The sequence below is a fragment of the Myotis lucifugus genome, unplaced genomic scaffold, assembly GCF_000147115.1.
Source record: "Myotis lucifugus unplaced genomic scaffold, Myoluc2.0 scaffold_216, whole genome shotgun sequence".
Classification (NCBI taxonomy): domain Eukaryota; kingdom Metazoa; phylum Chordata; class Mammalia; order Chiroptera; family Vespertilionidae; genus Myotis; species Myotis lucifugus.
The window spans coordinates 1,724,789-1,751,760 of NW_005871264.1; the positions used below are offsets into that span (position 1 = coordinate 1,724,789).

The 26,972-nt window shown below is 41.3% G+C and overlaps 1 protein-coding gene across 1 annotated transcript in view; it reads left to right on the forward strand.

The window, feature by feature from the left end:
* SOBP (sine oculis binding protein homolog) overlaps nt 1–26,972 on the forward strand; it is a 140,103-nt gene that overhangs the window by 23,384 nt on the left and 89,747 nt on the right. The window contains 1 exon segment of the mRNA XM_023761765.1: nt 19,078–19,229. Coding sequence (XP_023617533.1) covers nt 19,078–19,229 — 152 coding nt within the window.

Genomic DNA, 26,972 nt, shown 5'->3' on the forward strand with positions numbered 1-26,972 from the left:
GACTACTATCACCACTTCTATTTAATTTTGTCCAATTACATAGATAATGTAATAAGGCAAGAAAAGGAAACAAAAAAATATAAGATTTGAAAGGTAGAAATGACATTTTGTTTAGAACAGAATGCCTCCTCCACCAATGTATAGGCAAACATCAGAGATATTGTGGGTTTGGTTGCAGACCACCACACTAAAATGAGTATTGCAGTAAAGCAAGACTCACGAAATTTTTGGTTTCTCAGTGCATATAAAAGTTTATACTATTCTGTATTCTGAGTGTGCAATAGCATTATGTATTTAAAAAGTACATATCTTAAATTAAAAATACTGTATTGCTAGTGGTGGGTCTTGCCTAGATATTGATGAAAATGTTATATCTGCAAAGCACAATAAAATGAAGCACACTAAAATGAGATATGCCTATTATGTTTAATGAGTGCATTAATCAAGATCTCTAACACAGTTGATACCCCCAAATCCATTATGTTTCTATATACCAATCACAAAAAAATTAAAAGCAAAACTTAAAAATATCTACAAATTCCATTTATTTTATTTTTTAAAAGCTGTTTTAAAAAGTATACATTTTAAAATTGATTTTAGAGAGGAAGGGAAAGGAAGAGAGAGAGATTGAAACATCAGTGATGAGAGAGAATCATTGATTGGCCACCTCCTGCATGCCCCCCAATGAAGATCAAGTTCATAACCTGGGCATGTGCCCTGACCAGGAATCGAACCTTGACCTCCTGGTTCATAGGTCGGCGCTCAACCACTGAGCCATGCCAGCTGGGTCAAATTCCATTTAAAATATCATCAAACTGTCAAATATCCAGAGGGGAAAAAAAATCTAACAAAAATATGTGCAAGATTGTTACACAGAGAACTATAAACATTGCTGAGAGAAATAAAAGAAGACCTAAATCAGTGGAGGGACACACCATGTTTATGGATTGGAGACTAAATACCCTAAAAAGGCATATTCTTTCTAAATTGATTCATAATTTAATGCTATAAAAATCTCAGCATAAAATTTTATGGAAATTAAAATGCTGTTTCTAAAATTTTTTTTTAAAATATATTTTATTGATTTTTTACAGAGAGGAAGGGAGAGAGATAGAGAGTTAGAAACATCAATGAGAGAGAAACATCGATCAGCCGCCTCCTGCACATCTCCTATTGGGGATGTGCCCGCAACCCAGGTACATGCCCTCGACCGGAATCGAACCTGGGACCCTTCAGTCCGCAGGCCGACGCTCTATCCACTGAGCCAAACCAGTTTCAGCTGTTTCTAAAATTTACATGGAGATGCAAAGGGGCAAGAATAGGCAAGACAAATAGAAGAAAATGAAAAACAAAACTGGAAGATTTATACTGCCAGACCTCAATCCTATCTAATAATAGACAAACATGGTAATTAACCGTACCTCCGACACACTTCCCATTGGCTAATCAGGGCGATATACAAATTAACTGCCAACCAAGATGGCGGCCGGCAGCCAGGCAGCTGAAGTGAACAGGAGGCTTGCTTGCTCCAGTGAAGGAGGAAGCCAAGGTTCCCCGCCTGCCGCTGCTGGGCTCTGAGTTTGCACTCTAAGAAACAATGTTGCAATTATAGAAGCTAAACAAACCCCATGCTTTCAGCCAGCTGGGCCGAGCTGGAGTTGCAACAGTGTTTCAATTATAGAACCCAAACAAACCCAGATACCTGCTTTCAGCAGCCGAGGTCTCAGAGCTGGAGCCGAGCCTCAGAGCTAAAGCCGGCTCTCAGTTCCAGTGACAACCATAGAAGGTAAATAAATCCCAGAATAAAAAGAAAAAGAAAAAAAGGAGAGGTTGGGAGCTTCAGTTACCCGCCAGCCTGAAAACGGCCCTCAGCCCCTAACCCAGACTGGCCAGGCACCCCAGTGGGGACCCCCACCCTGAAGGGGGTTTGACCAGCTGCAAACAGCCATTATCCCCTCATCCAGGCTGGTCAGGCACCCAAGCGGGACCCCCACCCTGATCCAGGACACCCTTCAGGGCAAACCAGCCGGCCCCCACCCGTGCACCAGGCCTCTATCCTATATAGTAAAAGGGTAATATGCCTCCCAGCACTGGGATCAGTGGAGCCGCGAGGACTCCTGGCCCCTGGAGCAGCTTGACAGGGGGCAGCACTCAAACCCCCTGATCGCCCTGCGGCTCTGTGTGTGACAGGGGGCAGGGCCACAACCTCCCTATCCGCCCTGCTCTGTTCATGACAGGGGAAGGTGCCCCAACCCCCTGATCGGCCCTGCTCTGTGCCTGATAGGGGGGAGCTCCCCAACCCCTTGATTGGCCCTGCTCTGTGTGTGACAGGGTGCGGCACCCCAACCCCCCCATGGGCCCTGCTCTGTGTGTGACAGGGGGCGGTGCCCCAACCCCCTGATCGGTCCTGCTCTGAGCCCGACCAGGGGCTGCACCTAGGGATTGGGCCTGCCCTCTGCCACCCGGGAGTGGGCCTAAGCCAGCAGGTCGTTATCTCCCGAGGGGTCCCAGACTGTGAGAGGGCACAAGTGGGGCTGAGGGACACCCCCCCACCACCAGTGCACAAATTTTTGTGCACTGGGCCTCTAGTAATTATTATAAGACTATAACAATTAATTGATAATTAAATAATTTTATTTTACTATTAGTGTTAATTGTTGATGCTGTTGTTACTCCTCTTTTGACCATACTTTAAATTAGCCTTTAAAAATAATTAATATAGCCCTAGCTGGTTTGACTCAAGAGTCCTGGGTTCAATTCCAGTCAAGGGCATATGCCCTGGTTGAGGGCTCGATCCCCAGTGTGGAGTGTGCAGGAGGCAGCCGATCCTTGATTTTCTCTCATCATTGATGTTTCTTTCTCTCTCTCCCTCTCCTTTCCTCTCTGAAATAAAAAGAATCTATAATAATAAAAGTGTAACATGCTAATTAGACCGGCAGTCCTTCCGGATGAAGCCGGGGCTGCGAGGGAAGCCCAGTGTCCTGGGTGCCAGAGGGAAGCCAGTGCTGGCAGCTGGGGGAAGGAAGGCCTACTCCTGCACAAATTCCATGCATTGGGCCTCTAATATATGTATATGTGTATGTATATATATATATAATAATTAATATGTATATATTTGAGGTATGAAAGAGAAATAATACTTTCTGTTTGTCATGTCAGTTCTCTTTTATTTTAAATTTTAAAAAGGAAAATGCAATCATGAAATATATTACATGTCAGAAAAAACATAAATCTATTCTTTTACAAATAATGATCTTTGTCAACTCAGCTTCTTTCCTCAAAGAGGTAACCACTTTTATGGTAATCATTGCCTTCTTTTCTTATACAGTTTTAACACCTAAGTGCCCCTTCCTCCAAGAAATATAGTTTATTTTGCCTATTTTTGGACTTTAGGTAAATGAAATTATGGTAGCCTGCTTCTAAGATGGCCCCCAGTGGTTCTGCCGTCCTGCTGGTCTCCTCCTACATTGAATCAGGAATGGTCTGGGGGATGAACTTCTCAGGCTGCCATAAAAGGTTAATGCAGTTTCTGCCCAGTTCTCTCAGATTGCTCAGTGTCAGGGGAGCCTAAGGAAACTCAAGCAGTTCTGTGAAGAGCCCCATGTGGACAGGGGCTGAGGCCTCCCACCAACAGCCAGCACCAACTTGATAGCCTTTGGTTGAACCATTTAGAAGTGGATTCTCCAGCCCAAGATAAGCCTTCAGATGACTTCCAAAAAAGACATTTGGCTGAAACCTCATGAGCAGCCCTTAGCCAGAAGTGCTCCAAACCACTCCCAAATATCTGTCCTACGGAAAACATGAGCAATAATAAATGATTTCCATTGCATTAAAAAGAAGCAGTGAAATAATGATACAAGGATATACATATAAATCATTGCAGTGGACTTCAGAAACTAATCTAAACAGATACTTGATTTATGATAAATGTATTAGTTTGGGTTATCACAACAAAATACCATAGCCTGGATGGCTTAAATAACCAGAATTTATTTTCTCACAATTCTGAAGAATGTAAGTCCAAGATCAAGGTCATTGGGGTTGGTGTTTGGATTTTCTCTGTGGGTTGCAGATGGCCACCTTCTCCCTGTGTCCTCATGTGTGTGTGGCCACCTTCTCCCTGTGTCCTCATGTGTGTGTGTGTGTGTGGGGGGGGGGGGAGAGAGAGAGAGAGAGAGAGAGAGTTAGTTCTTGGGTGTTTCTTCTTATAAGGGCTCTATCCCATTGGACCAGATCTCTATCCTCATGGTCTCATCTAACTCTAGTTAACTCTCAAAGGCCTCATCTCCAAATAGCATCACAATAAGACTTAGGGCTTCAACACATGAATTTTGAAGAGACTCAAGTATTGAGTCGATAACAACAAAGATAACAATGTAGAGCAGTGAAGAAAAATAGTCTTATGGGAAAAAATGTATATGGATTTTTTACTTCACACCACTCACAAAAGTCAGTTCTAGATGGATTGTTGATCTAAATGTGACATGTAGAACAATAGAGCTTGTAGAAAAAAGCCTAGGAGAATATATTTATGATTTTGGGTAGGCCAATATTTCTTAAACTAAAAACACTAACCATAAAGAAAAAGGTGGATTAAATAGGCTCTATTAAAGTTAAGAATTTCTGCTGATTAAAAGACATCTTTCAAAATAATAAAAAGAGAGATGACATTCATAATGCATGTTCCACAAAAGGCAAATATTCACAATATATAAAGAATCCCATATATACATATATATTAAAAAACAGCCTAATAGAAAATAAGCAAAACTGTAAACAGGCACTAAACCAAAGAAAATATCCAAGTGGTCCATAAACATGTTAGAAGTTATTTAATCTCAGTCAGCAGGAAAATAAAATTTAAAATCATAATAAGATACCAGTACACAAACAGAATGTCTAAAATGAATAAAACTGATCATACCAAGAGCTGAGGAGGATATGGATCAACTAAAATTCTCATGTATTGCTGTTGAGAGTGCAAATCAGTATACCCACTCTTGAAAGATGATTGCCAATATCTATTAATGCTGTACATACATATATCCTATTACACAATAATTCCATCCTAGATATGTACTCAACACCAATGTGTATATATGTGAGACAAAGACATATAGAAGATCCTTCATAGTAGCATCTATATATATAAAAGCCAAGAGACCGGAATGACCAGAACAATCGGTTGCTATGACACGGACTGGGGAGGCCAACTGGCCTGATCGGGGCCCCGATCGGCTCCTCCCAACTGCCCGTGGCCCCTCCCCCAGGCTTGCCCTCCCCTTGATCAGGGGCAGGCCAGCTGGCCAACCATCTGGGGCCTCTCTCCCCCCGCCAGCCAGCCTGATTGGCCCTCATTGGGGTGGGCTGGCCGGACCCCACCTGTGCACAAATTTGTGCACTGGGCCTCTAGTCCTATATAATAAAGAGGTAATATGCAAATTTGCCTCCACACCTCACAAGAATGGCCTCGCTATGCCAAGCCCGGCAAGAGGGTTAGTGAGGGACGCCCAACGGTCTGAACAGCAGGGCTGCATGGGGCAACCAGGCGGGTGGGGCGGGGGGCCCGTGAGGGGTGCCCAGGACGGTGGGGGGGGGCAGTTAGGGGCGACCAGGCCCGCGGGGGCAGTCAGTTGGGGGCAACCAGGCAGGCAGGCAGGCAGGTGAGCGATTAGGATTGTGAGAGCATCTAGTTTACTTATAATTGCTAAACACAGGAAACAGTATAGATGCTCATCAACTATAGTTAACATGATTTCCTGTGTGTCGGGGGGGTCCTTATATGGGTTTAGGTGGGTGAGTGTAGGCCTTGAAGTTGAATGTGAAATTGCTGGTATATCATATGTGTATAATTCAGGGATAAAGATCCTTGTCTCAAAAATATTGAGCCCTTAACTTAGAGACCTAGATTTCAAAAAAATTTATTTAACTCCTTCTAATTTAAGCAACTAAACCCCAGAATATAATTTTGTCATTTTTATTTTATACCTAGTCTGCTTGTAGCTTTTTGAAATTTAAATCATATCATTCCTTATTATTAAGGTATTATCTATTTACATGAAATATTTCATGGTAAAGCCTATACATTAAGTTATAGGCAGAAGGCCTAAATATCCCTCACAGTGGTCTACTTGGAATCTGCTTTTGATATGGTATAAAATGGAGAGACAGGGAATTGACAAGAATAGGATACATAATACATCATTGGTTCTTCTCAGGCTTTGCCCCCCAGGAGACATTTAGCAGTATTTGCAGATATTTTTGGTTGTCACAACTTGTAGAGGGGGCGCTGTTATATAGTGAGTAGAGGCCAGGCATATAGCAAGTAGAGGCTAGGAAGGATGCTAAACATTCTACAAGGCACAGAACAGTCCCACAACAAGGAATTATCTGGCTGAAAATGTCAACAGCGCTGAGGTTGAGAACTGCTTTATGGTGATGACAACTCTATGTATGGGACACTTCTAGTACACCATTCCAGACCCTCTGGCCCACATCTGACTCTAATGATTGCTGGAGCACTCTGACAGCTTATGCATTATGCATTATGAAAGGGCCTTGTCTCACGCATGTCTCTAGCTTCTAGTTCTGGGTTTCTCTGATAATGGCTGCATGGACATCCCATAAATCCTTTCAGCACTCACTCACACATGTGCAAACCAGAAGTGTGGGGAAATGAACACACCAGACCAATGGGACATGAGAGTTGATGAATAAATACTTTTTTCCTTTGTCCCCTGTGTGAGTGGTTATAAAATGTATTTTATAAACTCCAAAAAATGTTCTTTATGATTGAATACCAGTCCCCTTAGTGGTGGCCAACTCAATAACACATTGTTCTGTCGGCTTTTCCACCTCCCCAGGTTCATTTCTCTGACCCTCACTCCTACCTCCTGGAATCACATGCCCACTAGATTCACCTACATGTATGTCTTTGTTTCAGATTCTGTTTTATGGGAAACTCAGGATAAAATACCATGTGTGGAAGTACACGGTGAAAGATCAGAAATCAATGGAAAAGAACATAGAAATAGAATTTTAAGAACATTCATGTTTTTCCCTTTAAAGTCAAGCATAAATATATAATAGAGGAGTAAAAAAGATGGCACCAGGTTCTTGGTGGTGCAAATATTGGAGAGCTTAGGAAGGGCCACTTCTAAGATTGTCCCATTAGCCAAAGAATTTTCTAAGCCTCTTATGGTAAAGGCAAGGGACAACAGTGGTGGCTTTATAGAAGGAGAAAAAGGAAAAATATGAATTCAGGGGTTCAAGAAAAATAGGAAAGAAAAAGGAATATCCTGTGCCTAAACTCTTTTAAATGGATCTTGTTATTTTGAGAGATTTAGAATCCTAGAATTTTAATTAGAAGGGACCTGAGGGACCATTTAGCTAAATGCCCTCTTTTACAGATGAAGAAAATGAGGCCCAGCGAGGCTTAATGACCTTCTCAAGGTCATTCAGTTGGATTAATGGAAGAATCAGAGCCAGAATTCACTTCTGAAGTGGAGACACCATCTAAACATGAATTCTAAATCACACGTGTCTGCGATCCCTGAGGCAATTCATAACTTCTCGTGGCATTACCTCACTTTAGGGATGTATGACCTCGCTGGGATAATACTTTCAGACCACTCTGTCTCAGGTCACCAAAGAGCTAAGATGCTAACAGGAAATAAGAGGAAGTGTCAGCTGTGCTTTTCCCTTGCTTGTAGAGGGTGGCCGTATTTCTGAATTAACGTAGGCTCGGCTGAACTATTTGCTATTATTTGAAGGCACACAGTTTGGTTAAGAGAGAAATGATGAAGTTAGTAACTCTTGTTATTCTAGGGACATTCCCAATACTGACTTCTCAAAGTTCCTATTAAATTGAAAAGGCTTAGTTCATGGACTTGGCCAAGGAGAGTGGAAATAACGATTGCTTTCTGTTCTGGGGCTTTTAAGTGGTGTTTCCCTCTAAGGCAGCTTTGTTCTGAGTGATTACTACAGATGGTATGCTTGGCTCTCCTGCTCCCCTACTCCCACTGGGCATCCAATCATCCAAGGTGCACCTTGTAAGGATTCTGCTTTTCTCCTTGTTATGCTGAGGCCCAAAGTAGACATTACATTCTATTGAACAAGACAGACATGGTCCCTGTCTTAACTGGCTCACAGTCTGGTGGAGGAGACATGTTAAAAAGAAATCTCAATCAAGTCTGAAGATGATCCATTTAGGGGTGCTGTGGGATCTGACCAGGTTTGGGGTCAGGAAAAATCTTCCTAGAGTGAGGTTGAAGATAAGATATGAAGGAGCAATAGTATACTCAATCGTTCAAGGATTTTGAGGTTGTGGGTGAGGAAGCAGCATATAGAAACGCTCAGAATGGAGAAAGAGGTTTAAGGAAAGTAAAAGAATCTAGAGTCCTGAGAGTTGACAAGCTGAGAGGCTGGCCTGGTCATGGGAGTCATGGAGACAATGACCAGGAGTTCCAAGTTCTTGAGGGCAGTAGATGACACTAAGGGATTTTGAGCAAGTGACAGCAGTGATGAAATTTGTGTCTCAATAGAATTTCCCTCATCCAGAGTGGAGGGAATGGGTTGGACAGGAGTAAGATAGGAGGCTACATGTAGTATGGGCAAGAGGTGTTGGTGGCTTCACTGGAATAGACAGCAGTGAACTCCATGAGGATGGGTCACCTAGAACATTGCCTGGGACGTAAGTACACTTAATAAGTATATATTGAATGAATGAATGAATGAGTAAGTATATTATGAAAATATTTAGGAAAACCTGGTGATTAATCAGAATGTGGGAGGGAAGAGGGAGGGAAGAGGCAGGAAAGATGCTAGATTTCTGCTAGCAGGTAACTGCATGGATGGTAGGGCCAGGAACCGAGAAGGGGAACACAGTGAAGGGGCAGGTTATGGGAGAGGTATGCGTGCAGCTTTGGATATGACAAGTTGTCTGGGAGGCCGTTGGAAATAGTATCTCATGAGAGATGACTATTGATTTGGAAATCTTCATCTTATAGATGATAACTGGAGTCACAAGAGTACCTAGATTACATGACCCAAGGGAATATGAAGACAGAAGAGAGGACTCTAAAAGATTCCCATTGGTATGGCCTCCACTTTGCCCATGGCTGGCATGTTCTGTCTCATCATATTCCTGAATAAGGATTGGCATGGGGCCCTTTCACAGAGTCCCTCAGTCATTCATGATTTTCACTCAAGAAATCTAAATAAGTATGTAGAGGAAGAATGAAGAGGGAAATAAATTATATTGTGGACAATGTTCCAGCGGGTTCACCTTGGTTCTTTTAACAAATTCAGTACAGTGAACTTCTTACTCTTCAATCTACTCAACTCATACTTCAGAGCATGGAGAGAAGAAGAGGAGTTGAAGAGGAGAGAAGCAAGTGCTTTATGTGAGCGCTTAAACCCTTCCAGGTGTCCCTCTGACCTGAGTCTCTGGCCTGTCAATTCCTTTCCCCTGGAATGGTTGTCTCAGCATGGGATACTACTGCAGGACTGGCTAGAATGTTAAGGTGGGACTTGCCTGCTGGTCAGTCACAATGAGGCTGCTTGTAGCCCCTTCTGTGTTCACCACAAACACCTGGCTTCTGCATGTTGGCATTTTACACTGGGGGCAGCCATAGAAAGCTCCTTGAGGTCTGGGATCATGTCTGTCTTGTTCACATATATTTCCAGCTCCTGGTGCAGTGCCTGGGACAGAGTTGAGTAAATAAGTGAATTCTTTGTCTACAATTAAGGTTTCCCCTTTGGGGAGATTTGTCAACCACTGTGGGGCCCAGTGAGTGTAATTAATGGGAAAGCCAGATTTCAGAAGGGGAAATGAGTCCTTCACATAAATAGTAGGTGTTGGGAATACTTTTATTTGCTCTGACATCCTATATAAAGCAGTTTGACTCTTTAGTCCTATTATGCTGCTATTGTATTTCTTTGGCGATGATGCCCCTGTTTGCTCTGCAGGGGCTTGGAATTACTTTTCCAACAGTGATGGATTTGCTGGTGCACAATCTTTGACCTTGTCCCCTATCCCTAATCATGTTCATTTGTCAGCTAGCTGCTGGGGCTCAGTGAGTGGTCTTCAGCCGTGTAGGACAGAGAGGTCCAGTGTCGAGCAAACCCATGGTTACAGCATCATTGTCCCAGGGCCTCGTAGATTGGTCAGATCCAGGGCTCAGGGAAGGGGGACAAGATTTTACTTGAGTTCCTTGTCCATACCCAGTGAACATGAATTATTAAGTGTCAAGAGCAGTATTACTCTTCCATTGTCTTACTAGGGATTTCTGTCATTTTGTCTGTAGGATGAGAAGAGGGTGCCTTGTCTGTATTTGATGCAGATAGCTTATGCCACAGGATTTTGTGTATCATGGGTGTGTTAGTTCAGTCTGGTAGTATTTATTGAGGACTGGTAGGCATTGGTCAGCACACCTAGCATTGGCCAAATGGCTGCAGGCCTTGTCTTTCTGCCCAGCGCAGACAAAGGAGGCTCCTGAAAAGAAAGATCCAATTTTGGGCAAAAGAGAAGAAACCTTCCTGATAATTATGATCCACATGGAAGTGCTCCTGCTTTGGTGCTAATGTAGGGCAGTGGGGCAGCATGTCCCAGGGAAACTTTCTCAGAAGTCCAGTCTTGTGGATTCTCTGTGGAAAGACATGTTCATGGTCCAAATGGTGAAATACAGCATACTCTACCTCTCCCTCTTGAAGATCATACATACATTATACATTCCAAAAAATCTTAAAGTAATGAAACTGTTATTTAGCTTTGTTTGCCAGTTTTTTCCATACATATTTCACCATTGAAGTCTTTTTAAAAATAACACCATTTCAATATCCCATAGGATTAGTGTTCTGTGGCATGTGCTTTCAGAAATATTACATAGAGGACTCCGGGTTTTCCATACTCTTAAGTTCTACTCTTTTCTTATTCCAGTTCCTTAGGATGAGTTCATAGAAAAGACAAACTTCCTACAGTGAGTTTTGAGAAGTGGAGGTGAGGTTGGCAAAGAGGTTTACAAGAAGACATCTCTTCACTGGCAAAGCAGTGAAACTATCGGGAGATAGTCAAGTTAATGCTGAGGAGCTGCCGGCACCTAAGCTTAGTGTCTTGTTAAAGAATCCGTCAGTATGATGTTCAGGAGAGAATTACTAGTTTGTGACTTTATGGGATCTCTCCTTTTGTTCTTCTTTTCATTTTCACTCTATAGGTTTGGAACTCATCCCCTTTCCTCCCATCCATCCATCCATCCATCCATCCATCCACCCACCCACCTACCCACCCACCCATTCATCTGTACTTTTATTCATTCACCCAGCATATTTTAAGCACTGCTATGTGGTAGGCACTGAACACACAAAGGTGAATGATCATGGAGCATGCTCTCATGTTGCTTACTGAGGCTTCTAGATATGGAACAAGATTCCAGTCTTTCCAAATTCTGATACACCCTCCTGGAGTAACATTTATGATCCTGTTATGTCCTACTGAGAAATATTCCAGAGCTCCATATTACCTGTGGAATAAAGATGAGCTCCTCCTGCCCCATAGCAGAATGCCATTCAAGCGACTCCTTGTTCAGGCCCCTCTGGCCCCAATCTAATCTCCTACTTTTGCCTTCTCACAATTTTGGTCAACTGCATGACTTCAGGAATCCTCCCCATTCAGGAACTCCTGCTGTTTCTTCTCTTGAACTCTCTCCCCCTCCAAATCCTTCAAGACCTAACTCTGTGGGCTCTCACAGGTTTCTGACCTCTTTTTTCTATCTGTGACACACTCCCCAATATGTTCTCTCTATCTGTTTCCTATCTGTTCTCCTAGCCATGTCCTATTCAAGTCAGCATTCTTGACCAGTTTCTTAGTGCAGGGACCTGCATGTAAATGTTTAGTTCTTTCTGCAGTCACATCTTTTACATATATCAACTATACTAATAATAGCCTAGGTGGCGTCACGCCCTCACATTGTCACAAGATGGCCGTCACGAAGATAGCCGTCACAAGATGGCCATCACAAGATGGCTGCGCACACAGCGGAGGTGGGGCCCAGCGGCTGCTCCATGCGGTGAGGCCTGGGGGTCCCGTGGCTCTGTGCAGCACAGAGGAGGCTGGTCCCGGCATCTCCACCACCTTGCGCGGAGGAGGCAGGTTCTGGTGGAGGAGGCAGGTCACCGCAGGGGAGGGCAGTTGTGGGCGATCAGGCTGGCAGGGGAGAGCAGTTGTGGGCGATCAGGCCAGCAGGGGAGGGCAGTTGTGGGCAATCAGGCTGGCAGGGGAGGGCAGTTAGGGGCGATCAGGCCGGCAGGGGAGTGGTTAGGCATCAATCAGGCCGGCAGGGGAGTGGTTAGGGAGCTATCAGGCTGGCAGGCAAAAGCAGTTAGGGGCAATCAGGCAGGCAGGCAGGTGAGTGGTTAGGAGCCAGTGGTCCCAGATTGTGAGAGGGATATCCTACTGCCAGTTTAGGCCCGATGATCCTTGTGGGATCGGGCCTAAATCAGCAGTTGGACATCTCCTGAGGGGTCCCAGATTGGAGAGGATGCATGCTGGGCTGAGGGACTTCTCCCCCCCCACCCCCGGCACAAATTTTGTGCACTGGGCCTCTAGTACATATATAAATAATTAAAAATTGCAGGAAAAATTTCATTAGAAAATTGAAAATTAACTTAAAATTTTATTGTTTTTTCTGTCATTTTGTGTAGTATGTGCTCATTTCTGTAACTTACTGGAACTAATTTTAGTTTATGTATATAGATTTAGATTTTTATTTTTGTGTTAAATACTACTCTAGTTAGGGGGTGCAGACTATTTAAATGTTTGAAATCACTTTAAATAATTCCATTTCGTAAAGGAAATAGGGATAATTTTAGGTACTACAAAGAATCATAGTTGTATGAACCATTATTTAATTGCATCTATCCTTTTAATTAACAAGTGCAATAAAATTTTATTAATTTGGACTCTATTATTTGGCAATTTTTGATAGTTAAGGTGGCAGACATTTTCAGTTGTTACTATGATACTTTTTAAAAGAGCAAACTTCTCAGGCACTTAGAAAGATCCACCCATGTGTGGATAGTTGATGTAATAATTGCAAAGAATTCCCATCTATTAATTACAGAATATTTGGCAGTACTGTGATATATTTGGCAACACCTTGTCAACTATTAATTCAAGTTAAGAAATTTCTTGAAAGAATGGCTGTAAGTGAAGCTTTTAATAAATCGAATGGCTTTACTCTTAAATAGTTTGAGTTAGTGAAATTTAAGCAATTACTGGGTGGTTCTTTGTTTTCAAAGATAGTGGTTTTAGAGATGCCACCCATGGGAGGGAATGTAATTGAAGTGACTGGTGCCTGGTCATCTGGGCTCGTCTGATTACATACAGCTGACACCTACCCTTTTCTTATGGGTCTAATTGCCAGTAGTTCTAAGGAAGGCTCATTTACATGTAGAATGTTCCTACTTTCTCTCATTTGATCCTCACCACAGCTATACCCAGGGTGAGCATTACTATCCCCTTAGTGACTTGCCCAGGTCACACAACTGGGAGAGGCAGTTTAATACTTTACTAATGGCCTCTGTCTCTATCTCTCTGCACTCCACCACGCTATCTTTCAAATATTAATAGTGACTCAGGTTTGCAAAGCAATGTTTATCTGTTACATCACTTGCTTAAAAAAGTTACCCCCTTGAGACTGTAGTAAGTGGATCTGCCTGTTGCTTTTCTTTTCTAGTGATCCCTAGCTATATGCCATTTCTTCCACCTCCTTCAACTTCTACTGTGGTTTATATTCACATCTAAAAGGGTCTCTGAAAATATTTCACATTGTGCTACAGTATGATTGCACCGTATTTTCTTCTGTCTACTCTGCCCTCAGCTTGTTATACCTGTGGGTCCAGGGCGAGACATAGCAAAGTAATGACCAGAGGCGTCTTGTGCCCTAGTCTCTTCCATCTCTGCCTTCCATGTTTCTCATTAGAAGCCTATACTCAGCCCTTCTCCCCATTCTCTGCGAAAGCCTTCAGAAAGAAAGCATAAATGATTGCTGAAAAATGTTTATCAAACCTTGTTGCTTTCAGGGAATTTGTGTTTTAATGGGATATAAGAAATATTTAGTCAAATAAAGTCTTCTCTAATAGTAGAATTTAATTTTAGTGAACAATTGAGGGATAATTTTTGAAGCTAAGATATTCTTATTGGGATCTTTGAAATTATAAATGTAAGTGATTACTCACTTGACCCACAAAGTCAATCTCATCCATGTCCTACTGTTGGTCCCCCTCCTTACAAAAGAGAAAGCTGGGAAGACTATTGCTTGCGTGGGTAGAATGACTGCATCCTGCGATCCAGGTATTCTTGGTTCTTTCTCATCACCGAATGCTTAAGTGGAACTTGCTGGTGAGCGTTCAGATAGAATATTTGCAGCAAGTTCAAGTCCCACAGTCATAAAGGCTTACACTGTAGGCCTTTACCGTTTTTTTTGTTGTTGTTGTTTTGTTTTAAACTCAGTGGACAAATATTGATTGAGTAACATTTCAGCTATCTTCTCAAAGACATTTTGACCCTTTTGTTTCCATTTTCTTTGTCTGTTAGTGTGTCCTGGAACAGTGTCCTGTGTAAGTAGCAGAACCTGTGACAGCTTTCTGTCCTTTCTGTAGAAGGAAGTCTGTGTGGATGGTGTGCAACCTCCCATGCTTAGAAAGGCTGTGTGCTTTAAGGTGTTGTGGTCAAGAGCTTGGGCTTGGCTACAGATGGCCTGGTCTTCATCTAGGCTTTGGTATGTACTGGTTGTGTTATCTGGAGCAAATTACTTAACTTCTAAACCTCACTTTCCCCGTCTGCACAGTGGGGATAATGTTAGTACCTGCCTGGGGGTGGTGGTTGTGATTAAGATTAAATGATGGATTTAAAGAATTTTGCACTGTGCCTGGCACCTACTAAATACTGAATAAGGCTAGCTATGATTATTTTCTTTTTGGCTCAGTGGTTCAAATTTTCTTTGGGTATCCTTAAATGTTCATGTTTAGAACACAGGAAATTGTACAGAAGCATCTATAGGATTCTGTGGAAACTTTTAAATTGGACTTCCCTAGAGTTTTTGAAATTGAATTATTCCAAAAAAGGGCTGAAAAACAGCAAACTTTAACCCTAGTTTCCTGCCTTCCAGACCACGTCTTCATTTTGTTCTTAAATATAGCTGCTCCAAGAAATAGTTTGACAGAGTGCCATAGCTCTAGTTCATGGTATGGAGAACTCACAGGAGTCACTTCAGACTAACTTGTAACTTGCTTCAAATATGATTCAAGTCTTGAAATGATTATCTGGACATGTACATTCTAGGAATTATTGGAGGAGAAAAACATCACTAGCAAATATTTTCAGATTTCCCTCCTCAGTCTTGGATTCCCATGAAAACTACAAAGGGATGATAAATCTACAGTTTAATCACTTGGGGTCCATTAAGGCCCTCCTGCTTGTCTTTGGGCTCTGGTCAGGTAAGCTAATATGCAAATTCATAGCCAATTCAAATGCCCTGAGAATGCCACTGGCCAATGGCCATCCTTATTTTAATAGTCACCAAATAGTGCAATTTCTCAAAAAACTTCAGCAAGGCATTTCAGAAATGCTTGACATCATACTTCTCTGCACTGTGATAAACAAACACAATTTTGATTTCATCTCAGAGTAATTAATCTGAACTTCTCCTTCTGGGATGTAAAATAGAATAATTTTCTATAGTTCTTTGAACATTAGATTGGAAAGAAAATGCCCTAAACATTTTACTTAATTAAATCCTAAAGAGGTGGTATAAACTTCATGATTAATTGAAACATGCATATTTTGACTGATGCATATTTATGTGACATTATCATATGAAAATTTTTATCATGTTATACAAACTATTCACTTTGGGAATGTGATTTAATGCTATAAATATTTTGCATTTGTTGTTGCATTGTTCATTATGAAAAATACATAGGCTACTGGCAGTAAGGAAAAATATGTTACATGAGTCTTCTTTGAGGTAATCTCAAGTCTCAAAGTCTCACAGACCTTGAGTCTAAATATAAGACAGCAAATCGGGTTTTCCCTAGTTTGAAGAAATATGTTTTAAATAAAGAAATTTGAAACAGATAAAGTTAGAAAAGCTGAAGTGCTGGGGCCTTCTATTTTGCCAACATGATGCATGTACATAAGTTCCAGGGTACAGCACTAAAGAAAATCTCACTTTTCTAGGGGTGCAGCCATACTGCTTAAGATGGGATACCATCTCATGTCTGGTGGCAGAATCTTGGGCTATGTTTTAGCTGAGAAAATTAATGTATATAATCGCAGATCTTTCTTAGTTTCTTAAATATACTATTAATAAAAATGACTTCTGTAAGACTAGAATACCTAAGACATGTAAAAATGTTTCTTGAGCTTGTGGAATAATCCACTTATCAGACTCTTCTTTGGAGCATTAGCTATTGATAACAGTTTGATGACAGAAAAAGAGAAATCTTATGGAAGTTTTCCAAAGTGTTTGCCTTTATGAAGCGGAGTTTTATGAAAAACGGATGGGAATACTGAATTATTTAACAAGACAGATGCTAACCATTTCCAATTCCAGATACACAATTATTTTTGTTTCATCTTCCTGTGTTGTTACTTCATAGGGCAAATGATTTATAAAAATAATCTGCTTTAAAGTTCTACTTTTTGTCCATTTGTTAGGTCTATTGTTTGTAAGAAAGTATCCTTGCCTCCCTTAAAAAATGACAAATGGTCTGACTGGTGTTGATGGATGAAGCATGAGGAAGACCCACCAGCAGCCTTTTTGTCTAAGTGTCGTTCCTCTGGGCAGGCCGAGCACCGCCCCTGCTGAAGCTTTGTGCTCTGTTCTCTGCCATCTCAGTTTTAGATCATTTAAATGGAAGAGACAATGAGGGGAACCTAATGTATGTCCTAAAGTTCCTTCTTGAATGCTGAGGCCAAATAATTTCTCGCATAAAGTATTTTTCCTTACAGATTTCACCAGAATCAAGTTTATTGCCGTTGGATCATTTGTGAGAGTTCTGCTGTATCATCTTCTTTTTCAGGAATTTAAGATTATAAAGCAGCTAATTGCTTGGGAAAAATCAGAAACTATTAGTGCTAGTGAGTTTAGTAATGACAGATGATTATTTAAAAGGTATAACATTTCTAATCTAATTAAAAAACCCTTCTGTACTGTAAGGTAAATTATGGAGTTTTGTTAATTCTTCATACATGTACAATGTCTATAGACAGATGCCATATTAGAGATGATATAAAACACAAAGCTTTCTTTGAATAGAACAAATGATTAAATACAGTAATTGTATGATATTTGAACTCATATTGACTCCACTTAAAGAAACTTATGTTATCAAAAATGTTTGATTAGCATCAAAGGTCATTGTTACACTGTCTCATTTATTATAGTTTATAATAAATCACAATATGTAATTGTAAAATAAAATGATGATTAAAATGACAATATTCCATTAAAGTAAATAAAATGCTGCACGTGGTTCTGAGTGGTGATCCTCAGGGAAAAAAGCCGTATCACCGCACTTCAAATTAGTTTGCTTCTAATTTTGCAGGCTGATGACCACACTGCCTCAAACCAAATCTTTCCCCTGGAAATGGAATGATTGCATGACAGGTTCTATGAACCATGAATATGTCAACAGCTCATGGACCAGGCCTTGCTTAGCAATTAGTCTTTGGGGGATTTTACTCAGAATCAGACAACACTATACCAGAGCTTGCTGGGGATTTTGTGATTACCATTCATGTCTGGAGCATGAGTCTGGGTTAGTACAAAAAAAAATCCATAAAGGACGAAGAGATGTGGCTAATAGTGGCAACCAGTCAGACACACTTTGTCATTTGGGAGGACCAAGGAAACTCGAGATATAGCCAGAGCACATAGGAGATAGCAAGGGAATATTTCTTAGACCTGTATTTAAGGTCTACGTTTAGTCCCCCACAAAAGTTTCCCAGACTTCAGTCATTTGAATATCACCATCACATGTTTGTCTTAACATCTTGCTACCTGCACTGTAATTACTATTACATTTCATTTATTGGCTCACTTTAAAAGTCTTTATTTGTTTTGAGCAGTAGTATTTGTGATGTCATGGACTTGTACTACTTAAATTTGTTTTCTTTTCTTACAAAGGAAAAGAAATACAGCATTTTAAATATTGAAAATATTTGCATATCACCTAACATCATTCTGAGCATCCCCATGGCGTGGGCGACAGGTCCTCCTGGAGCTGTGAGGACCACCCGTCTGGCTAACAGTGATCTGGGCAGCCGTGTGACCTCAGGGCTCATGGCTGACACCCCATGACTATTCCTCCATCCAGGGACCATGAATCACACACATCTCATGGAGAAGAATTTCAATCAGGCCTGCGCCTGTCTGGGACCCCATGTGGGAAGGCTGCATCACAGGAGACCACCGAGTGAGCCAGGCCACTGCCTTTGTATCAGCAGAATCTGGCCACTCAATCTCTCCGTTGTTGACTAACCATATCATTTGGGAATCATTAAATTGCAAAAGTAAACAACACTCCATATGTAACATGTAATAGGGAACATGCCAAGATCGGTCCTGGCTCCTGACTGTCAAGGTTCACATTAGGTCACCACATATGTGGGTGTGCTATCCTCCCCCATATGTAGATCCTGTAGGCTGTCAGCTGCACCTTTGAACAAATGGGCCATTCTACAAGCTTCATCAGTACTGAGCCTGGTATAAGCAGGCAGAATAAGCATTTTTACCAGGCTAAGCAGCCTTGGGAACTCTCATGGCTCTGTAGTCATGCTCTGGTTTTTAAGTAAATGATGTCTTTGGAAACTTAAAAGCCAACAGAAAAAAAAGCAAAAGAAAAAAAAAGCATGGAGCCCTCCCCGCAAGAGCTGGCCATTCTCCTAGGTCAGACCACGGTGAGGTGCGGAGATTGAAATCAGACCCCGGGTAGCTCTTTCAGGTTCAGGGTGTGACTAAGTTTGAAGGGATGTTTGCTTCTGATATGAACATTTTTCTTATACTTTTATTATAGAAGATGATGTGTCAAATGTACAAATAATGTGTGCCTGGTGCCAGAAAGTGGGGATCAAGCGCTATTCCCTGAGTATGGGAAGTGAGGTGAAAAGCTTCTGCAGCGAGAAGTGCTTTGCGGCCTGCCGACGAGCCTACTTCAAGAGAAACAAGGTAAGAGCACGTAGAGAGGCGGCCCCGCAGGCCTCCCCAGCCCGCGTGCGCATGTGCCACTTAGCCTCTAGCTGAAAACACTGCGCACCTTTTATTCTTTCTGTTGGTTTTTTTTCTGTTCTCTTTCTCTGTCATACTTAACCTTTTGGAATAAGGGATCCCCTCTAATGTATATAATAACCTGCTCTTCAGTTTCTCTGGTCTTGGTGTTTGAATTCTGAGAGGGTGAATGAATCTGATGAGGACACGGAGATCACAGCTGGTACCTTAAGTGACAGGGACTCCCCAACAGGAGAACACGCAGACAGAATCTGGCAAGATAAGTGGTAGAGATTCCTGAGGAACTAGCCACAGGCCATGCATGGCCAGGAAGCTTTAGTGCACTCAGTTTAAGACTTGCTCCCAATGGGACTATTGCTCTGGCTCTTTCCAAAATCCGATCCACAAATTCTAACCAAGAAACACGTCAAGTCTCTCTTGATACCTTATATTAAAGTTGATTGATATTGAGAAAAGGTGAAAGAATGAATACATGAATCAGCATTGCTCACATAGCCAAGCATTGTGAGAGGCATGGTGGGCGAAACAGGAACGGCCATAGTCATATATATATATATATATTTTTTCTTTTTTTGTTTGTTTTAAGACATCTCAGATTTGAAAATGTCATTTTAAAGAATAGTATTAGCCACCACTAATGGGAAATGGAATGCATGATGGTTTTACAATCCCCCACACACATACACACACACAGCTAATTTCTTAATCTTTAAAGAACTTCTATAGCATTTTGCCACCAATTACTGAAGTAAATTGCTAGTTCTTGATTATTTCCATTGATTTGTAAAGCTTCCTTAATTCATAAAACTGTCTACACTTTGCTGAGCATTTCCATTTCCATAATACAAGAAAGAGCAAAACCTATCCTTTCTTGAAGCAAATAATTATTATTTTTAAGGCTGATATTTGCAATCCTGAAATGCTCATCTTGGGTTCATTGCATTACAAGAAGCACTGTTGCAGCAAATTATCTCCTGCAAATTTGGGTCACATCATTCTGCCAAAAAACATAACGCTGAAAGAATTAGGCTGCAGAATTCAGTAGGGTGGAATTTAGTAGCAGTCTCTAAGAATTAGGCTCATAATCTTCACTGGAACAGGAAGGCAAGTAAAGAAACTGCAATTCTTTTGGGATAGTCACCAGTCAAGTTCACTTTCCCTTGGGGGGTGCGGGGGGGGGGGCAGGGAAGCTTCAGAAGAGGGTGGTTAGAGCAGTGCATGGAGACATGGTTTGCTTTAATATACGGGGATTAAATGATCTCTGAGACCCTGGGGCCCCCCTTTTGCATGCTGAACACTGGGGTAACAATCACAGGAATGGCCCCAGCGCTTTTGTCTTCAAAGCCCTACTTACCACAACAAAATACTTTGCATTCCACCCTAGAAAATGGCTAGAGAACAGTTTTTGTTGTTGTTGTTTTTTTGTCTTTCTATCCTTCTGAAAGGTTATGGGTCTGAATCTTGATAGACTGCCTGTAGTGAATAAAATCCAGCAAGATGAATTTGTTACAATCCTGGTGATACTTGTTATACTTTGCAAAGTGGTTTCACTTTAGTAAGCCTTTGAAGGAAGGCACCTGACCCAATTGGAAAACAACCTAGAATAATCTACCTATATCTATATATCTCTCTATATAATTTTATACATATATATATATTCTACATATGTCTAAATATATCTATATAAAATACCATATATAATAATACCATATATAAATTTACATCACTATAAGTCATATGTAATATTACATCATTATAAAGTTTAAGGTCAAACTTCCATAGCATACAGTTTTGAAAACTGGGTAACTGGGGGCCAAGCTAAGAATTAGCATGTGGAATACTTCTCCGTCAGCTGGAGGAGCAGCATTCCCTTCCCCTTTTTGCAGGGTTATTGGGGTAGGTCTCTGAATAGCCTGCAAAACCTGGGCGTCACAGTGGCTTGAAGTTTGCCGGCTGATCCCAGCAGCCCATTAGTGTACATACTATGCCTGTCTTCTCTGCAATCTTCATGCTTATTTATATCAAAAGCTCTGCCACACTATATACGTTCTCGTTTTTCAAATAGAGAAATAAACTGGTCACATCACTTGCTGGGTTCTTTTTTTTATTTTATTTTAAGAGTGTTATCTCTGTAACAATATCCTATTGTATTACAATAAACATGTACAGCTGCTGCATTTCTGTGAACTGATAGGATTTTGTGGTCATTTCATTTAGGGCTTGGGTTTCTTAATGGATTGTATTAGATACCAGTCTCCATCCTGCCATTTCTAAGAACTGCTATAATCAGCCCCAGGGTGTTCCCCACTGAAGACAATAGCAAATAGCTACTTCTCTTGTATCATTTAACAAAGTCTTTGGTCCTCATTATTAAAATGGCAGACTTTCTCAATCTTAGAAAAAGGGCAAAAATTCTCCCATTCCTACATAAAAGATTTTCTGGCTAAATTCTACACTTTTAAATATTGAGAAGTGGATGGAAAACAGAGTGAATAATGTGTGTGCAGAACAGAATTTTGCCTTAGGTATGATGTCGATTTAAAAAAAAACACATGTAAAATTAACTATGCTGTAAATTATGCTTTATAATGACAGCCCGCTTCTTAGTGGATAGCATGCTGGGATCTAAAAATGGTCTCTAAGTTGAACCCAAATTACATGCATAACTTCACAAAGGAAAATCCTTGTGAAAAAGGTAGCTAATTAGGAGCAGGATTCAGCTGACCTCTGTTTTGTGTCTGTGCAACACCTGCATTTGTGAATGTAAATTGGACAGCTGTGCCCGTGTTGTCCCTGCTGTCCTCTTCACAAATGCTTGGGATAGAAGCAGAGGCTGATTTTCTTCTAAAAACAAGGACAAAAATAGCCCAACTCTCAAAATGAAGGCCCCCTGAAAATTGACTCTTTAAATTTCACTTGCTTCTCGAACCTTCCTTCTCTTTGATGGAGTAGTTTAAGGATGCCACATTCTCTCTCTTACAAACCCTGGCACTGTGAAGGAAGGTGGGATGGATTGAAATCAATGTAACCCTTTATGGCACGTAGCTTATATTTTTAAACCAAATTACTTTTATATGAAGAGTTGTTTGGATTGCTACAAGCATGTAGGCTGTCTTCAGAATGCTTCTGCTAGGAGGGGGCTGTGAATCACAGCTGTATTCATTTCATGAACCCAGCTACTAGCTTATACACTTTAGGATGTCAGCTCTAAGTCGTGTACAGTGTTAATTAAAATTGTATTTTGTGGAGTCCTTATCCCCAACAGGCTCACTTGCTGCCTCAAATGTTTTTGAAGCCGTGGGTATGAAAAATACTTTTGTAGTCTGTGGGCATTGGCTGAACAATGGGATGTCAGTCTCATTACTAGATGCACCAGAGACTTGTCATGGAACTAATAGCTCACTCTTTTCCCAGCCCCTTTTTGAGCCACGAGGAGAGAAGGAATTGAGAACATTTCTAGCCTAGTGATCCAGCGAGGAGCTGGCAAGTTGCAGGGACTCCTTGGTAGTTTTGCAGGAGATGCTGGAGTGTTTAGTCCAACTAATGGCAGTTTTACTTTCTACCATAACACACACTTAAAAATACCTTTACTAAGGGAGTAATGTCGTGTAACCATTATCCCTTGAAGAGTGAGAGTAATAAACAGGACTACAAATAGTAATCATTTCTAAATATCCTGTGTTTGTTTTTTTCCCTTCTGCATGGGAAATATCCTGTCATCTAAATCAAGCAGGAATCAAAACTCAAGGCAGATGGTTCGTGCAGGCAACCTCAAGGGCGATTGTTTTCTGTCCTGGTTCAAATCTCAAGTCTATAGCATTCTTTTTAAAAAATATATATTTTTATTGATTTCAGAGGGAGAGAGAGATAGAATCATTGATTGGCTGCCTCCTGCCCACCCCACACTGGGGATTAAGCCCGAATCCTGAGCATGTGCCCTTGGCCGGAATTGAACCTGGGACCCTTCAGTCTGCAGGCCGACGCTATATCCACTGAGCCAAACCGCCTAGGGCAGTGGTTGGCAAACCGCGGCTCACGAGCCACATGCGGCTCTTTGGCCCCTTGAGTGTGGCTCTTCCACAAAATACCACGTGCGGGCGCGCACGTACAGTGCGATTGAAACTTCGTGGCCCATGTGCAGAAGTCGGTTTTCGGAAAGGAGATAGACGAAACAAGTATACAAGACGAATGTGGATGGGAGAGTTGGAAGGGGTCGACCTCAGGGAACGTACCTCAATCAGACTGAGGATGTTTTTAGCAAAGGCCAGCTTAGGAGTACCCTAATTAAGTTAGTAACAATGTACCTACCTATATAGTTTAAGTTTAAAAAATTTGGCTCTCAAAAGAAATTTCAATCATCGTACTGTCGATATTTGGCTCTGTTGACTAATGAGTTTGCTGACCCTGGCCTAGGGCTATAGCGTTCTTTATGGATTAGGGGCATTGATACTTCAGTCATAGACACAAATTCCTAAGAGCACTAAAATTTTGCTCCCTTCTTCTAGTTTTTATATAATTTGAGACAAGAATACATAGAAATATTTCTTCAATATCATAAAGTTGCTGTTCCCCCAACAAACCGTAGTGGGAAGAAACCTATGCGGATAAGAGAGAAGGATAAGGATGAATTAAAAATAAAACGATTATATAAACAAACAACATTTGCAGATGATGTCATTAAGATCTCCTGACAATCAAGATAATAATATTCAGTGAGGGGAGTATTGTATAATAAGCATTTCTTTTACTTTCAAACTATATCCCTGGATACACAGTGATCTCTTCTTAGAAGAGATCTCTTTTGGAAGAACCTGTGGCTAGTTAGCATGTATCATCATATTAGTTGGAGTTACATTTTATTTAGACTGTTGGTCTTTTTATTAAACTTGAATATATCCTGGGAAAGATTCTCAGGTTCAGACTTAATTATAGAACCCAGTAGTACCGAAGAAATTGTAACAATTGCCCTGTTAATCTAGTGATTAACCTGTCCACGTTTTTTTCCTTTAAACACCTGCAAGATTTAATTTGCAAAAAGGCTATCAGTCATGATGGTTTGGGGAATGACATTTAGAAATTACTTGTAACTAATGTCCCCTGACTGCCTGAAGCTCAGGCCACAGACTTGCTCCTGCCAGTTGCTTGCAAATATTCTTGATTGACAAGTAAATGTGCCCACAGAGCACCAGAGTTCTTCCCCTGGATTCACCTTGTTTTTATGGGTCACCAAGGAGCCTGTTGGGTCTGTCTTTCTGCAGGATGATTGCTTTGGTTCTGCAGTGTCCTTTGGAACTGTGCCTGCATCTAGGGTGGCGTCTGCCTCCCAGGCTTTAGCCTGCAGGCCAGTGGCTGAGTTCCCTTTTGGTCACAACAAACAGGGAAGCTCTGGGGAGAGAACAACAAACCCAGTGGTTTTCTCATTCTCTGGTATTTTGGTATATGATGAGCTCCTGAAAGTAAGAACCTATGAAAAAAGCAAGAGCCGAGGAAGGGAAAGGTGTTAGCCCTGTGAAACACATTTAGGCTGGGGTTAGAGCAGGAGAATTCTGGCCAGTGAGGTAAAATGTAGGTCAGGTTAAGGTGATGCCTAGGGTAGGCTCTTGAAGAAAACCAGAGAGTGCCAGGCCAAGTTGGACACCATGCCCTAGGCCAGTGATGGCGAACCTTTTGAGCTCGGCGTGTCAGCATTTTGAAAAACCCTAACTTAACTCTGGTGCCGTGTCACATATAGAAATTTTTTGATATTTGCAACCATAGTAAAACAAAGATTTATATTTTTGATATTTATTTTATATATTTAAATGCCATTTAACAAATAAAAATCAACCAAAAAAATGAGTCCGCGTGTCACCTCTGACACGCATGTCATAGGTTCGCCATCACTGCCCTAGGAAGTCATCGGAAGCTCTGGGTGAGACATATGTGATGGTCATGTTTACAGACCACTGTTACAGAAACAGTGGTTGAAGGGATACTGGGAACTCAAACACAACGGGGCTAGGGGATATATTGAAAGAAAATAGCGACTACACCTAGTTTTTAATGGGCTACATTTGGGAGGTTGTGAGGGAAATAGAAATAATTCTAATCAATTTCCCAGAATGGATATCAACTTTTGAACAACTTCAGACATTTTAGATTAAATATGAAGATATGATAAAAATCCAAAGAGCTTCAAGTCCCAATCTTTGTTCAGTGCTACCCCTTCCCCCACCCCCCAATGAATAGGAGGAAGAGGGGGATTTTTAATAGATCTGAATTCAGTCCCCCAGAGATCAATACACAGGGCTATTGACATATATGCTCGAATGTTAATTTTCAGACACACTCAATCTCTGGCCATCCTTCTGGTGATAGCTAATGCTCTACACTTAAATCAAGTTTTTCTCATCCGAACTGCCAGTAATTATCCAATCCATCTCAAAGGCACGCTCCCTTTTAACATTAACCACAGTGTCAGATTGCATCAGCTACATTGTGTTCTGGTGACTGCGGCTGCAGAGTGATGAATGTGTGCGCTTTGAGCTCCGAGTCCGGTTGCCTGTTCGGACAGTGGGCAGCTCAGTGAAGCAAATGGCCAGGAAGGGATCTAGTTATTTGGGACATGCATTCTCCTTATCGATCTAGTCACGTGCATTGCCTGCTTTCTCACTCTGCTGCTAACAGTGTTCAGGTTTATCTGAAGAATAAGCATTTAAAGAATTATCTAATGGGCCATTTTAATGCACTTCTCCCAGCATAAGCTATCTAAGCACAGAGATACTCTTTGTGCCTGACTATAAAAGGAACGAGATATTATTATATTAAAACAAAGACCAGAGGAAGGAGACGTTTATAAGAGGTCTTAGTGCACTGTCCAGAGAAACCGTGAGAGAATGATTGTGCATTTTCCTAGGGTTGTAGTTCTACTCTGTTAATTCAAATGTTTTGTTAAAAATGTTAACTGTCTAAATAATTGCATGCATAAGACAGGCCAGGTTTGTCTTGAGATATTTTAAGGTAGTAGTTTGAGTCCAGAATTTCTCTTATACACTTGCAATGTCTGGTCTCAAACCCTAACACTCTCAAGAGTGGCATATGCAGGAGATGCACGCTGTAGGCACACCTGTGGTTATTTTTATTTCTCCTCCATCTCGGTACCTGTGGATAGCTTTTGCTCACATAAGCAGAAGTGTGAACTGGGCAAGCCATGTGTAATTCTTTGTTCCTTGGGCTCCTTGCTCTTTGTTTATGTTATCGCAGATTAGGATGGAATAAAGAAAATCTTGTTGCGGATGGCCACTTAATTTCTGTCCCAACAGTTCAGTCTGAGAATGGCAAATTCCCTGTGTTACAAATCGTGCACACAGTGGAATCTAATGTCTACTGACAGACTGCCTTTGGAGATTACAAACATCAGTCTGTTGCATATTCTGTAAACACAGGCTGTGGGCACTACTATAAGCACTAGAAGGCAGATCAATGGTTTAATGAATCTATAAAAAGATGCTTGAACTCTGCTGCAATTTACTGAGCACTCTAGTTAAATGAAACTCCTGTACTCTTTAACAAAGATAGAGATAATCAATGGCTGGGGAGGGAAGCCAATGTCCAGTCACAACAACCTCCCAGAATTTGTGTTGTCATCTCACTGCTAACAGAGGTTAGGCAGACTCAGGCTTTGATGTTTGAGCTGCATTCCGC